General features: G+C 36.1%; 1 protein-coding gene across 1 annotated transcript in view; it reads left to right on the forward strand.

The window, feature by feature from the left end:
* ARHGAP15 (Rho GTPase activating protein 15) overlaps positions 1 to 16,272 on the forward strand; it is a 697,775-nt gene that overhangs the window by 344,838 nt on the left and 336,665 nt on the right. Inside the window, exons 7-8 of the mRNA XM_066345184.1 lie at positions 13,890 to 13,988; positions 15,214 to 15,343. Coding sequence (XP_066201281.1) covers positions 13,890 to 13,988; positions 15,214 to 15,343 — 229 coding nt within the window. The remainder of the gene's footprint in view (positions 1 to 13,889; positions 13,989 to 15,213; positions 15,344 to 16,272) is intronic.

Raw genomic sequence — 16,272 nt, forward strand, 5'->3', positions numbered from 1 at the left:
ATTGAGGGTCTGTGGTATTCCAGGTGTTCAGCTACATACTGGAGATAATATGGTCTTTGTTCTCAGGGAGCTTAAAGTATAGCAAGGGCTGGAAAAACAATTAAATAAGTACAATGGTGAGATTAACACCATAATGGAGTGAGTACAGGCTACTGAAGGGACACTTCTTTTTTGACCCTCAGAGGTTAGAAGAGTGTTTCCTAAGTAGATAATGTCTAAATAGTTACCTGAATAAAGAGGAGGAATTTGCCCAAATCCAGGAGACTATCAGTGACTCAGTCAGTTAACCAAATAATAAAAAACACCATATTTTTAAGTACTTACTATGTGCCAGGTATTAAACTAAATTCTTTTCCTGAATTGTATTTCATATAACAATGGTCCTATTATAGGTAGGTATTATTATTTTTCTCATAAGATAAGTGAGGATTGAAACACCAATATTCTAAATAACTTGCTCAAAGTTATACAGTTAACAAGTAGAGGATTTGAAAAGGTTAAAGACAGAATGAGAATCATGAAGTGCTTGGTAATCCATATGAGGAATTTAGGTTTTATCTTGAAGACAGTAGTAATCCAGTCAGTGAATTTAAACTATAAGAGAGATATGGGTTTGGATAGGTCATTTGTATATAGTTTAGAGAGACCCTTCCCAACCCAGAGTAACTTTCAAATCATACGTGGAGCTCCGTAAACAGATTTCCTAGGTCTTACTCCAAGGGTTTGATTCCTCAGGTGTATATGAGCATGAGAATCTTTATTTCTAAAGATCATCAAGGATGATTCTTTTTTTTTTATTTTAATTTTTAATTTATTGTGTTGACGTGGTTTCAAGTGCCCCACTCACTGCAACACCCTCTACACACTGCATCGTGCCCCCCCCCCAGGCCCCGTGCAATCTCTTTCCACCCTTGTTTCACCCCTTTGCCCCTCTCTCCCCACCTCCACTCTCCTTTCCTTCTGGGAATTGCTACTCTGTTGTCTGTATGTATGTGTTATGTGCATATGATTTGGCTAATGCCATCACTCTCTTAGATCCTGTCCGCTCTTCCTCCTTCCCTCTGACAGCTGTAAATCTGTTCCCTGTGACCTTTCCTCTACTTCTATTTCCTGATATCAGTCAAATTAGGAATCTACTAAGTGGATGTAGATACTAGATTGTAACACAAACTGGCAGTAGGGAAATCTAACAGGAATAATAGCGTCTTGGATTGGAATATATATTAAAAGAGATGTTTGCACTAGAGATATAAATTAAGGATTTGTCAGTTAATAGTTCTGATTAAAAAAAACAATGGTGTAAGTAATTTTATTTAGGAGTGTGTTCTTAAATAAGAATTGTGACTAGGACAGAATGCTGACAAACACCTACATTTAAAGGGTGAGTACAGGGAGAAGAGCCCACAAAGAAGACAAGAGCAGCTCCTTTATGTCCTCTAGAGACATCATAGTGTTTCCTCCCTTTGAGCCATTGTACAAGTTGCTGTCATTACCTGGGTTATTCTCTTTCTCCTCTTCTTCCACTAAAACCCCATCTGTCTTTGTAAGAACTTTCTCTAGAATTCTTCCTTGAAGAGTCTAGTTTACCTTCAGAGAAAGTTTTGTTTGTTTCTACAAAGTTAGTACATATGTCCCATCCTGAATTATAGTTAATTATTGTTTTCTGATTGTTTTTTCATGTTGGTTTTGAATGTCACACTATATTTTAAGGTTCACTAGGCACCTAAAGATAATGGTGGCTGAATGGCTTCCTTGTGTGTTGGAAGTGATCTGTATGTGCCAACACACACAGAGTAGACATATTGTCCTGGTGTAATTATTAATAGTATACTTATTTTGCCTTCAAAATTGTCACATATAGACAATTGATTATATCATATAATTACCCTACTGATAATGTAACAAATAAATTTTTAAAGACTAACATTTTGAAATGACACTACAGTGGTACCTTGAGATATGAATTTACTTCATTCTGTAACTGAGCTCGTCAGTCAGTCAACTCGTATATCAAGCTGTGGATACTGGACCCGTGTGCCAACGCGCCAACTAACAGCAGCTTCCCAAATCATGGCTCGTATCTCGGAATTTCACTCGGATCTCGAACAAAAATACGGGCCGAGTTGCAGCTCCTATCTTAAAAAAATTCATATGTTGGTCTGTTCATATCTCACGGTACCACTGTATTCCTAACACAGATATCGTTTGGGGGGAAGGAAGAGTAAGAGGTGTTAAGGCCTTTTGTAAAGCCAGTAGCCAAGGCCAGGGCCACTATCACAGCAGCCCGGCCCATGCAGGTTGGCATTGGATTCGGACAGTCGGTAAAGAAACAACGGAGCCACAAACTGGTGGGCCATAGTCTTTAATCCTAGCTTGCACCCAGCAGGCAAGTAAAAACACACACTGGGCTCCAAAACCCAATCACATTCAGTGCTCACAAAGCCACTGACTTATCCGAGTTTCCTAGAATCAAAGGTTTCTAGCTCACCAGCCTTATTCTCCTCAGTTCCCCATCTCCTTCCTTATCCCAGATACAAACTCTGTACAAACTGGCATCTCACTCAGTACTCCGCCATCTTGGCTGCTTTTCCTGGCCTCCTCCACGTGGCCTCCTCCCGCTGCTGGCTCTACTCTCTCTGCTCTCTCATGCTAACCTCAGGAACCAAGAGCGCAAGCTCCCACTCCATCCCCATTTTATAGTGTAGAAATCCAAACCCTTAATCCAATATACAAAATAGGGAAGTCTCTAATACAAAGTCACTTTCTGAGGCATGATTAGATTGTACCACCCCACATCAAAAAGGGTAGGAAAGTCTTAATCCCAAAACCAAGCCCCAGGCTACAATGATCCTGCCTGCACCCAACACACATTAATATCACCTGGGCGACGGCATCTTTAACAAAGTGAGCATAATACATTTTATCTGCCCAACACCTTTCTTCATACATTTAGCATGGAGTGATAGTTATGTCATTTCAGATGTCATATGTCTCCATTATTAGGTAGGTGTGACCTGCTACTCAATTGATAAATATCATTCATTGTGTATTGTATGTCAGAAGTATTTTTTTTAAATACCATTAAATTATATATATATGTAATTATATATATGTCACTAAATTATAGTTTTAGAAATGCCAGATACATTTTTATGTTTTTTTGTTTACTTATTTATTCACTTTGATTTTAGAGAGAAGAGGGTGTTGAGTAGTGGGAAGCATCCACTCATAGTAATTGCTTCCTGTCTGTGCCTGGAATGGGCAAGCCTGGGGTTTCAAATCGACAACCTCCACATTCCAGGTCAACACTTTATCCACTGTGCCAACACAGGTTACACGCATGTTTAATTAAAGATAACATTTTTGAACAAATGTTTAAGGATTTCCCCATATATACATAATTGTTGTTTTTGCAACTTTCCCAGAAAAAAATTAATATTTTCAATTTATTTAAGCCTATGATTCATGGGAAGAGAAAAATTCCTCCTTATTCAGCTTCCTAAAGATATGTTTGCTTTGTCTGTCATCTTTACTGAGACGACACTGTTTTATAGAGGCCAGAATTTAGATTGTCAAGCTATTGATTAAATACAACTTCAAAATTCTCAAGGTTTAATACAGTATTAACTTTACTTTAGCCCAGACGATATAGCAAGACATCAAGGAAGGAAATAAGATGCCATTCTTTCTTGCAATCCACACATTCTCCAAGGGCAATTCTCAGTTCCTCATTTTCCAGGTCAAAGTAGTATTAATCCTATGAGAATTGTTCATCTGTGCCCTGGTTAATCTGTATTTACTAGAACAGCACAGAGGCGCTCTGTTTATGTCTGACAAAGTAGTTATAAATCACACTTCTTCTTCAGATCATAAATACACATTTATCTTTAGAATATATCACCAATTGAGTCATTTTGATGTAAACATTGCACTTTTTAAATATAATGATGATAATAGAAGCTGTGAATCCACAGATTTGTGCAAGTACTCTCTTTCAATAACTGAAAATATTTAAATCACAGAAGCTTTAACATCCTATAGGGAGTGGCAGACAGATGTGTCAATAGAGTAGGCCCTACTATTTCCTCTGAGTAATGATTAAAGCAGACTTAATGGCTTCTGTTAGAGCATTATGGTACTTCTACTGAGTAGGTAGGTTTTGGCTGTGCCGTGACCATCAGCCTAGAAGTGACTGACTCGGGGAGAGTCCTCAGCTGCCTGACTCCTTTGGCTCTGTCATCACATAGAAAGGCTCTATGGCAAAGGGCTGTAAACAACACAAGCTGCAGAATAATCCAGCTTTGTGAAACTGGTAAAGATACCATCTTTGGATAAGAGGTCCCCAAGATTATGAAGAATCTACATTCTGGTAGCATTGCCATCTCTTACTGCTTGGCATCTCTGTCTAACACTCACTTGGCTATAATTTTACTTGAAGATTACAGCACAGATTTTTCTATGTATCTTCTGTTCTCCAAATGTAAAAAATATAAAATACACCTACATTCATTTCTAACTGACAGTATTGTAATTCACCAGATTTCTGTTTTTCACTGAAACCTGGAGTTGAATTGTCTTGAGCCGGAAGGCATTCAAGCTGCTGCTTTTCACTCAGCTATATTTCTCTATAAGCATCTAATGGTTTCAAAAAGTGATGTACAGTATGCAAAAACCTGAATCTAATGCAAATAAGCCTGTACAGCACTAGAGTTAACAGGTGTTCTCATTAATGTAAGTAGACATGGAACAAATCTTGAATGTTTTATAAACACTCATAATCATAGCCAAATATGTTATAATGGCATAGAGATACTTACATACTGCAACATCTTTTATTCTTATGCAATCTCAGCACTTATTAATAGGAGATGTTTGTGAGTAACTAGTGGCAACAATACCTGTTTCTACTTAAGTCTCTGTGTCTTAAATTAGCTAGTATTTCTAAATAAAAATATTGTAAACATAACCTAGTGTCATCTGTCCTTCCGCAGTTTGTTTGTTCATTAATGTTAATGGTGCTTTAGTGAAATTAATGACTACAATATTGATGGACTGGCAATGAACACCTTATTGAGGTTCTCTAAAGACTTTATCCATTAACCTAAGGGTTAACCCTTGAAAATCTTAAACTTGCCTCCAATTTCCCATTTTATCAACTCTAACTTAGAAAGGTCTACATATATGGTGAGATTCTTGGATGATCTACTATAGATTATCCTCACAAAACACATAGTGGCTTTGGCATATAATCAAGAACACCCTATTCTAGCTCAATGCATTAAAATACACATCCGCTCTATTGTTTGAAGTGTAGAGCTTATGGGAAAATATCATCTCAAAGACTTCAGTTCATCTTCAAAATGGATTGCCTACTTTACTCTGATAAGAGCGTTATCAGTAGTTATCAAAATAAATTACTTACACTGCCTGAAAGAACACAATGGTATTGTAAACATCAAAATTTTTTAACAATGGAAGATGAGTTAAGTATACCATGGCATATCAAACAACAAGATATAATGCATTCACTAACATGTATGAAATAGACCAGGTTTATTTATTATTTAGTAGTGCCTGTTAGGTGTGGGTTGTGTGACCACTCGGTAGGTAACTAATTGCCCTTGGCTTTAGAGTGATTCTAGTGTAGAAGAGGAAACAGAGAAATCTACATGCACTGAAATACAGACCACCATGTCCTGTGATGAAGGATAACATGGGAGCCTTCATTTCAATGAACCCTTTTCTTTAAAGGCCACATTTAAATTGATTTGAATGATAAGATAGAAGTCAGAGGGCTCTGGTCAAGGGGATCCACCTGATCTAAGAAAGAAATAAGAAGTAGATGGCTGGATTGTGGAGTTGCAGAGGGAAGTGTGGAGCAGGGGGCTGCAGAGCGTGTGGGTGGCAGAGCATGTAGGGTCTGGCCCGCAGAATTTAAAGAGTTTGCATTGCTGCATATGGGACATTCAGATTCAAATTTCAGAGAAGGGAGAAAACATAGATAATATGGTGAGGGGACTAAAAGATATTATTATTAAATCCGTGTGGGAAATAATGGCACATACAGGTAGTTACATGCACAAAAACATTTTCATAACAGTGCACATGATATTATCATTAAACTGTAAACACATAATGTTTATCAATTCATGAAAAAATATAGAAAAGGCTAGACAATTCGATATATTTTGGGGAAAGAGAAATTTTGTGTTTATTATACTTTCGTGTTTGTTAAAAATTTTAAATTGAGGACTATGTAAATGATAGAAATAATAAAAATCATTCTTCTTTCAAAATAGTGAGGGCAGCAGATTCCCAAATGCCCTGTGATGAGATGAGTAATGTTGCACAGTGAACACAGCTCAGGCTAGAAGCGGTTCTGTGTCTGGCGGTGACGGATCGAGTGTTAGATACCAGGGAACACAAGTCTTAGTATGATTACTTTATCTAGAGGCAATAACTCCCCCCAAGTTTAAAAATTAACGTTAACAGCAATAAAACTCTAAGTTGGTATCTTTATACACCAACTGCTTCAATTAGTCACTTTTTCAGTCGTTTTTCATATAAGCACCACAGGCAAAAGTTTTGGTGTAGCTGACTGCAAAACTGTGGAAACTGCTAAGCTATCTACTAATTACTTGGATAGTATTCTGTCATGAATATTGAGAAGACTTTCTCAGTGTTTAAAATATTTTGCTACAGATGAAAGAATGTACACGAGCTTTTGTTTGAAATGAATTTTTGGTTGAGTATTTTGTTAATAAAAAGGTAGAGTGGGCAAGTGATATGGGGTGTGAAAGTTCACGAAGGGGCTGATTTTATTATGCAGAACAAACCTGTGTTGTAAGAATTCATGAACCAAATTTCTTGGGTGTCAAAGGTACAGCTCAATTTCAATTAAAAAGCACTGTTTCTTAAAAGGTTGGCCTTAAACCTTAGATTTCGGAATGCACTTGAGATCTGTTGTGTATGTAGTCCAACATTTGTTTACTTTCCATTAAATAAGAAATTGCTTACATGGGCAGGTTATTTTGATATGATGGCACCATTGAGGGTTTCAATAAATGTACATGCAAATCAATCAACCCCAAACACATTGAAAACGTATCCAATAAACATCTGGAAACTAATGAACGCACATTTGTTAACACAGGGGGAATTGTGGAAATGCAGGATCCATTTTTGTTCAGGCTTATTTAGTAGCATGTGGATTTAAGAACATTTCAGAGTCAGAAGAAACAGGGTAATTATAACATAAGGTTCAACATCTTTAGATATGTAGAACATTTTCCATTGCTTAAAACAAATATTCCCTGAGAAAGTATAAAACATTTTTCTGACTTGCAAAGTTTTTGCAGTCTATCATTTAAATTACTTAAATAAAGGGAGCTTTACTGCTCCCCAAAGCTGAGAATATAACACCCTCCATGCATATTAGCTTGTTCTTCTTGACAGACCAGAAAAGTGTTTGTGTGTGCCAATTAAAACAAAAATGGATCCCTAGTGGCTTGTTCCTCACACAACTTCTGAAGACTGCTATCATTGTTTGCTAGGGTAACCCTGGATAAGGCTGCTAGCCAAAGTAAACAAACTTTTCAAAACTTTCATGACAGATAGGGGTTACAAATGCATTTTAATAAGAGAGTTGCCAAAGCAACTTATTTTTTATAATCAGCATATATTTACTTAACATCTAGCAACATTGGGAACACAAGGCAGATACTTTCTCACAAAATGTTTTAACAAGTAACATTTTTGGAAAGACAAATTGAAGACCTTTTACTTCTAACTGATACTTTACCCTTAGTTTTATGTTAACTTTGCTCGACATGTTAATATAAATGTTAGGAGTTACTCAGACCTGACTGTAATTTGAGACAGATATGCAGCTTGATAATGTAATTTCCTTGGTGGTCATAAACACCTTTGAGGCCAAGTAATTTAACTATTATAGTATAACCATGACAACCTCATTTGATCAGCTATGTCAAATGTAGAGTGTGATGCAAAGAGCTGAAAAAGAATGTGAATATGAAGGTTTTTAAAAAATTATTACTTCAATGTTAGATCTTTATGTCTCACCATTATGTAGCCAAAATATATATCTATATTTTTGCTGTTGTAATTAAATAAAAATATGGCCAAAATTAATAACAAGAAATAATTTTTATTCACTTTAAATATATTTAGCATATTTTGACATAACTTTTTATCTTCAATTAATTCAAATATAATTATTTCATTATGATGTCCAAGTGTCTCCAAAAATAATAGTAATTAAATTTCATTCCTTTCAAATGGGTAATCCACTTATTTGTAAAATCACTGTAGCTACATTATTTAACATTTTTTAGGGTTCTTTGTATATCTGGCATACTTTATTATACACTTCCTATATATAGTTTCAGCTTCATTAAGATGGAATGAATCCTTAAGTTTAAGGATTCATAGTCAAAGATTGAGCCTAAGGAAAATGTGAAAGATATTTAGATGTCAAAGATATTTAGTTCAAACGTGGGACTGTTGTCATTTCTAGGATCTTAATGAGTTTTTTGGATGCCCCCCAATCTGTTTTGGATACATTTGTTTCAGAGCAGGATAGTGGTCGCTTCTGAGAGAAATAAAAGGAACAAACATCTGAGTAAAGATGTTGAGTGATCTTTTAAAAATGTGCTATTTTTAGTATAACAGTAAAGAAATAAGCAACTTTTGTCTAAGTGTATATTCCTAATTTCACAACTAAAGTGGAAACATCATGGTCCTTTCCCCATATGCAGAGTCCTTGACTGTATATGACTGCTGAGGACTAGTGAACTGGAAATCAAGATCTTTGTAAGCTCTTAATTCTATCATTTAAAATGATGCCAATTTGATAGAATGGCATTCTCATTTTCTTCAGTTGCTTCCATTTCTTCATTTGCAAAATTACTTTATAATCATGGAGGGAAGCTACATTTAAAGAATGTTTATTATGTGCTTTGAGATCATTAAAGCTGATGTCACTTTGCATACCAAGTGGTAGTATTCATATTCTTAATATACTAAAGTTCTGAAACAATCAACCTTTAACAAATAACGGATCATGTCCAATGCATAATTCCATGATGTAAATGTGTCTTCAGTAATTATTTCCTCCTCTGAAATCTTGACATGAGTATTGTCTGTGCCATTCACACCGGGACTTAGAATAAGCCATTTTCTATTGTTACTTATCTTTATATGCATATGTCCTATTTATCCAAACAGATTGTGAGTTCTTGAGGGTGGGGGCTGTGTGTCCCTATCTTGTAGCAATGTGCCTTACACTTAATGGATGCTTAACTAGTTCTTGTTGATGATTAGGACTTTGGTCAGAAACACATCCTCTCTATCTTCTGAACAAAAACTTATTTGTGGGATCGATTCTACAATAAGAAGATGCTACTGGGTAAAAGGGGAACTCAAGTCACTCATTATCCCCTTGCATCTTTGAAATTCTTTCAACATACATTTGAGGCCAACTGGAACAGAAGTAGCCAATAATATTTAACCACCAAATATGTTTTACTGATAAAGTTGTTCATTGATCATTTTCAGATTAATTTGTTTATTATTTATAAAATATTGGCAATAACTAAATTAAAATGTCTACAATGTTTACTCTGTGAATCTATGAATAAGTTTAATTTGCTTTCTATTCTTTATTTATTTTCAAATTCTCCACAATAAATTCAATTATTCCTTTAGTCAGAAAAAAATTGTGAAGTACTAAAAACTTTTTGTTTCTAGGCCCTGGCCAGTTGGCTCAGTGGTAGAGCATTAGCCTGGCATGTGGAAGTCCTGGGTTCGATTGCCAGTCAGGGCACACAGGAGAAGTGCCCATCTGCTTCTCTACCCCTCCCCCTCTCCTTCCTCTTTGTCACTCTCTTCCCCTCCTGCAGCCAAGGCTCCACTGGAGCAAAGTTGGCCCGGGCACTGAGGATGGTTCCATGGCCTCTGCCTCAGGTGCTAGAATGGCTCCAGCCAAAATGGAGCAATGCCCCAGATGGCCAAAGCATCCCCCCCTAGTGGGCTTGTGGGGTGGATCCCAGTCAGGCACATGTGGGAGTTTGTCTATCTGTCTCCCCTCTTCTCACTTCAGAAAAAAAAATAACAACTTTGTGTTTCTATTCTCATAAACCAAATTATGAACATTTTTAATAGTATAAATGCCATCCTACATATTAATTTCTCATTTGTATTAAAATCTAAATGGGAAATACTAACTACTGTAATCCATGTTGGCTAGGGAGACAGCTAATTGACTATACTGAAGAGAGAAATACTTCAACAAACATAAACACTACCTGTTAAAACTCCTTTAAGATTTTTTTTTTTTCTGACAGAGACAGAGAGTCATAAATGAACAGATAGAAACAGACAGAAAGGAGGGGAGAGAGATGAGAAGCATCAATTCTTCATTGCAGCTCCTTAGTTATTCAGCAATTGCTTTCTTATATGTACCTTAACCCTGGGCTACAACAAAGCGAGTGACATCTTGCTCTAGCCAGTGATGTTGGGCTCAAGCCAGTGACCATGGGGTCATGTCTATGATCCCATGCTCAAGCCAGAAACCTTGGGGCATTCTAGTCTGATGCTCTATCCACTGCACCACCAACTGGTCAGACAAAATTTTTTAAATTAATATAATAAGACTACATTTATTGATAAAAGCTGAAAAACAGATTTCTTCTCCTCTCTTATCAGTGGAGGTTGGATTTGGGATATCCCTGCCTCCATCTTCAGAAGACCCGTAACAAGTAAACAGACCAAGGTTCTTGGCCCAAGGGAAAATTGTTGTTGAATTAATACCAAAAACACTTAAGAAATGTGTCCACTAGACATGTGTCCAGTGGATATGCTTATCTAATTTCCTAGACATACAGTTGTTACCAGAAAGAATTCAGACAGATCCTTCTTTTAGTGTAGAGATGTTTGAGGCAAATTTCCCCGGACAGGTAATTAAAGCTATCTGTTATTAACAACATTAGCACATTTCATTAAGACTGCTTTGGTGTCAAGATATATCCCTTCCAAATAGGACTTAGAAGAAAAAGGATTTCAAGAGCCATTTGTCTAAAGGAGGCTTCAAAGCAAAATGATGACCAGCAGCTCTTGCCTAAACTTGTCATATTTTCTGTAAGGTCTTTCTCTATCCACCTCACCCCATAATCTGTCACTTGTGAAAAATGTAATATAGAAAGAATACATTAGTATGGCTTAATATGAAAATTTTTTATGTCTGTTATTAGTTCTACATCACTTTAGATTGTCATCAGGAGTTATTCAATCAAAAGGTTCAGTCAAAGCTAACATTATTTGCTCATGTCTTTTTTTCCCCCAAGATGTTAAAAATTTGGTTGTTCAAAGTGCGAATATGATTCAGAAAATCATTTCTCAGGAACGTAAGGAGGTGATACAGAAAAGTGGATTGAGAACCTGAATTAAATGGCTTTATCAGTCAAAGACTTTGAAACTGCTTTCCTGTGAGTGACTGCAGTGGAACAGAACAAAGTCAATTACTGATTGTAATTAAGAAGTGGATGCATTTAAACTGTAGAGAGCAGTAGCAGACTTCTCCAGACTGCCTAGTAACTCAAAAGATTAGTGGGAAGACAGAGGGAAGGATGTGAACTGTATCTCTCAGATAGTATGTTTTGAATGAATTGCATTCATATAGTTCTCTGATCCTGCTTCCCAAAAGGAATTCATAAATCACTGATTATGTATGATTAATGCAGTAAAATATTTGGACAAAGAAACTTTTAAAATACATCTTTGCTTTTGGTTGTTTTAGCAGTAAAAGATTTCCTATATTCTGCATTATATAGAATGCACCAAAAATGCAAATGCACAGTTAAAATATTTATATTTTATCAGTATTTGAACATACTAGCCTGTAAACTGAACTATGTTGGGTCTTTCTGAAACCCTCAGAATACAGTAAATCTAATTATATTTGTTTCTTATACTTTGAAAATGTTCCTTTTTATACTTTTAATAATAGTTTATTTTTAATGGCAGAGAAATACATTATAAATCATATTTGAGCTGATTCATTTTTATTTTTGTATGTTAACAGTTTGTTATATGATACAATACATTCTTAATCAAAATATTTACATTTAGATTAAGATGAAGGTAGAGGTCAAGGACATTTCCAGTTTTCCTGGGTCAGTTAGAAATGACCTTATATTTTTAGATTACTATTTCTGTGGCCACACTTTATAAAGTAAAGATTTGGGACGCTATGTAGGCACAGCACATTGCGAGGGTGTTCAGATAGTTTGGCAAACATCAGCTTAATTGTCTTTTACCAGTTACATAAAACAGAAGTCTATTTGGAGGCTATTTTGAGCAATCCCAAATCTTACAGGCCATTTTACTTGGAAAAAAAAAAAAAAGAGTAATTGGCCTGGTTATCTGTCAAATTCTAGTGTGGTTAATTAATTTCTCCTTATTTTCTAATCTTTCATGTTTGATCATTGTACACACTTAGGGTAGTTCCTTTTTCTTGCAGTTATAAAATTTTGGAATTCATCTCACTTAGGAATGGTTGCATTGCAGTACTCACTGAGGTTGTATCTTTATATAGTTTTTCTAAAAACAAATGACAATTTAATATTTATGTATGTGTGCAATCAAAGATTTCTTTAACAGTCTGGGATCATTGTTATTAAATGTGCCGTAAGAATCATTGAAACCTTCAGAGTGAGCTATTTTGGGTAATGATTGTCACTTTCATGATAGAATTATGGAGACATTGTGAGGCATGATTTGTGATTGCCTGCACTGTGCCCCATTGCAATGTTCACCTCCTATTTAGAGTAAGTAAGGCTGAGGAGAGGTGACCAGCTCCTGATTCAGTGTGTTGAAACATCCGTCCTCTAAACCTCTGAAGCCTTGCTTGAAGTGTGACAGCAGTCGGGAGATGTTCATCTTCCTGTTGAAACAAAAAGTCAATAATACAAAAGGGAAATCTTCACAGTTTAGATTGATGGCCTAATACGAAAAGCGACCCAAAGTCACTCTAATCAAATTCTTCTCTAAGTAGCCTTTTATGTGTGAAATCAGGAGCATTGCTCTGTTCTAGAGGGTCCCATCCTCTCTCGCAACCCTTGGGAGAAAATGAAATTCGCTGAAAATTCGCTGAAATGAAAATCACATAGTTATGTGCTAAATATTGCCAAATATTTAACAACCCTGAAAGTCTGGAATGGGGATGTTCATTTGATAAATGCTTTCCATGAGAGGTTCAAATATGAAAATAAACTTCTATTGTAATTTACTCTCTTTGTGGGGAAATTGGTCCTTGTATTAATTTCCTATAGATTTTTATGATAGAAAAGTAGAAATAGCCAAATGTTATTCATTTGAATGACCTTTTAGAAAAGTCTGCATTTAGTTGCTTCGGTAAATAATATGTTTTACAACCTTCCATGAAAGGAAATCAAATATGGAGATACTATTAGATTTGAAAAAGACAAACAGGAAAGAGCCAAAAGTGCAGAATGAATTCTGACACAGCCGGGTGCCTTTTCTGAGGTTCTGACTTAAGTGGATACTGTCTGCATTATTCGGAACTTCCTGGCTTGCTTCTCCTTGAGTTGGAGTAATTCAGCTTTAGAACTACTCTGAGTTAATCGTTCTATTATGAAAACAATAATGTATTTGTTATGACATGAAAAGCAGTTTATAGCAAGCAGCTCAAAATGATCCTAGTCTCCCAGTTCCCAGAAAGACAATTACTGGAATACAAGGAAATATTTCAGTGTATTGAAGTGTGTTCCTTAAAAAGGACATACATATATTTTTTAAATGTAAGAAATGCTTTTGATCTGGTTTGCTTACCTGTCAATTTTATTTTGCAGATCACAACCGCATCAGGAAGTGAGTTCCTTCTACAGTCAGATATTGACTTCATCACATTGGATTGGTTCCATGCTATCAAAAATGCAATTGACAGATTGGTATGTATTTGTTTTGACTATTACCTTTATTAATTAAAATGTAGTCATTTAAATCTTATTGCTTAGCATAGAACACACACATTTACATGAATGCTATGGATTAAGAGATATTGTTATTTTAAGTTTAAATAGAGTCTACTAAAAATGTTTCAGCAGACAGGATTTGTGGAACTAAATGTTATTTGATTTTGCTCTTTCAAAAACACAGTACATTCATATTTTTTTATGAAATAACACTGACATTCATCTCCTGGAGACTGTAAAAAACACAGAAGCACTTAATAACTACTGAATTTTTACATTTTCAGTTTATGCAGTCTGTAATGCACATTCTTGGAAATAAATATCAATGTATATAAGCCCATACTCACTGTTATAATACCAGTAAATAATAATTCTTTGTACTGATTTTCATTGTTCTACCTGTTAAGTTAGACTGTTCTTCTCATGAAAACTACATATCTTAGAACTTCATAAATTTACTCTAAATCACACATTCAGAGCATGTTTTTTAAAAGGTCAAATTATATGAGACTACTCATTTTATACTGATTCTAGATCAAACATCTTATTTTAGAACACTAATGTCTAAAAAACTTGAGAAAGAAATATTTTTGAGAGCTTTTAATAAGGTGTCCAACAGGAAAATACGTGTTCTGTGTGATCTTATGCTGTTTATTTGCAGTCTCCCATTATATCATTTTGATTTGGCGACTAAAATAAAAAAAAATAACAAATTGACTTTTTCCCATCTCTAATATATGCTTTTCTCCAGGCAGGTGTGAGTGCTTGTGTCTTTCCCACACACACACACATGTACACACACAGTTTGTCATTAACAGAGGACTCTGGAGTAAAATCACATGAGTTTGAATCCTGGTTATATCATTTACTAGCTGTGTGGCCTTAGACAAATTACTTATCTCTTTTGGCTTCAGTTTCCTTGTCTGGCGTGTAAGGAAAATAATAATAATGCCTACCTCATAGGATAACTGTAATGAATAATTGAGTTAATGCATGTGGGGTGTTTGGGGATATGCATAGGATTTAGTAAACACCATATATAGAACTATTATTAAATTTGATTGTTAAATTTAGCATAGAGGCCCCATCCCAGAAGTAATTATCTTATTTTAAATGTCCCTTTAAAACTAATATCAAAATAGATTTGTCGAATTCTTTCTTTATTGTAAATTTGTTCTGGCTAACTGTTTGGTATTTCCAGTCAAAGGATCCAAGCAATCCATCAAGAAACCTGGAATTATTCAAAATCCAGAGATCCTCCAGTACTGAGTTACTAAGTCACTATGACAGTGATATAAAAGAACAGAAACCAGAACACAGAAAATCTTTAAGTAAGTATTTTTCTATCTTGCTCATTTTAACTTTGTCCAAATGCAATGCCTATGAAATATAAATACATTAAAATGAGAGTTGGGCCAAACTCATACTGCTCATAGGAGATCTGTGGCCGTTTCCTGGGTAGGGATTTGTGCACTGGAGGGCAGTCTGGGCGTTTTCTCACATCATTGTTGGTAATGCCTTTTGAAAAAAAATAATTGTTCCAAAGTCATGTCTCTGCTTACACCAAATATCTGAATCTCTGAGTAACAGGCATGGTGTTCAGATTAGTGACTGATTTTGAGAGTGGGAAATGTCAAGTGTCTCCAATCCTTGGTATGCTGACCATTTGATTTCCATACATTGAAAGATGCATGAGCAACCACCACCTTTGGCCCAGCTTAAACCAGAAGATTCTGCGACTCTCCACACTTGCAGACCACTGGAAAGATTTAGAAATATGGGGTGTGGACCTGACCTGTGGTGGTGCAGTAGATAAAGCATCAACCTAGAACACTGAGGTCGCTGGTTCAAAACCCTGGGCTTGCCTGGTCAAGGCACATATAGGAGTTGATGCTTCCTGCTCCTCACCCTTGTCCCTCTCTCTCTCTCTCTCTCTCTATATATATATATATATATAGAGAGAGAGAGAGAGAGAGAATATATATAAAGAATAAATAAAAATATCTGAAAAAGGCCCTGGCCGTTTGGCTCAGTGGTAGAGCGTCGGCCTAGCGTGCAGAGGACCCGGGTTCGATTCCCGGCCAGGGCACACAGGAGAAGCGCCCATTTGCTTCTCCACCCCTCCGCCGCGCTTTCCTCTCTGTCTCTCTCTTCCCCTCCCGCAGCTAAGGCTCCATTAGAGCAAAGATGGCCCGGGTGCTGGGGATGGCTCTGTGGCCTCTGCCTCAGGCGCTAGAGTGGCTCTGGTCGCAACATGGCG

This window comes from Saccopteryx leptura, chromosome 7 (genome assembly GCF_036850995.1).
Source record: "Saccopteryx leptura isolate mSacLep1 chromosome 7, mSacLep1_pri_phased_curated, whole genome shotgun sequence".
NCBI classification, from domain to species: Eukaryota; Metazoa; Chordata; class Mammalia; order Chiroptera; family Emballonuridae; genus Saccopteryx; species Saccopteryx leptura.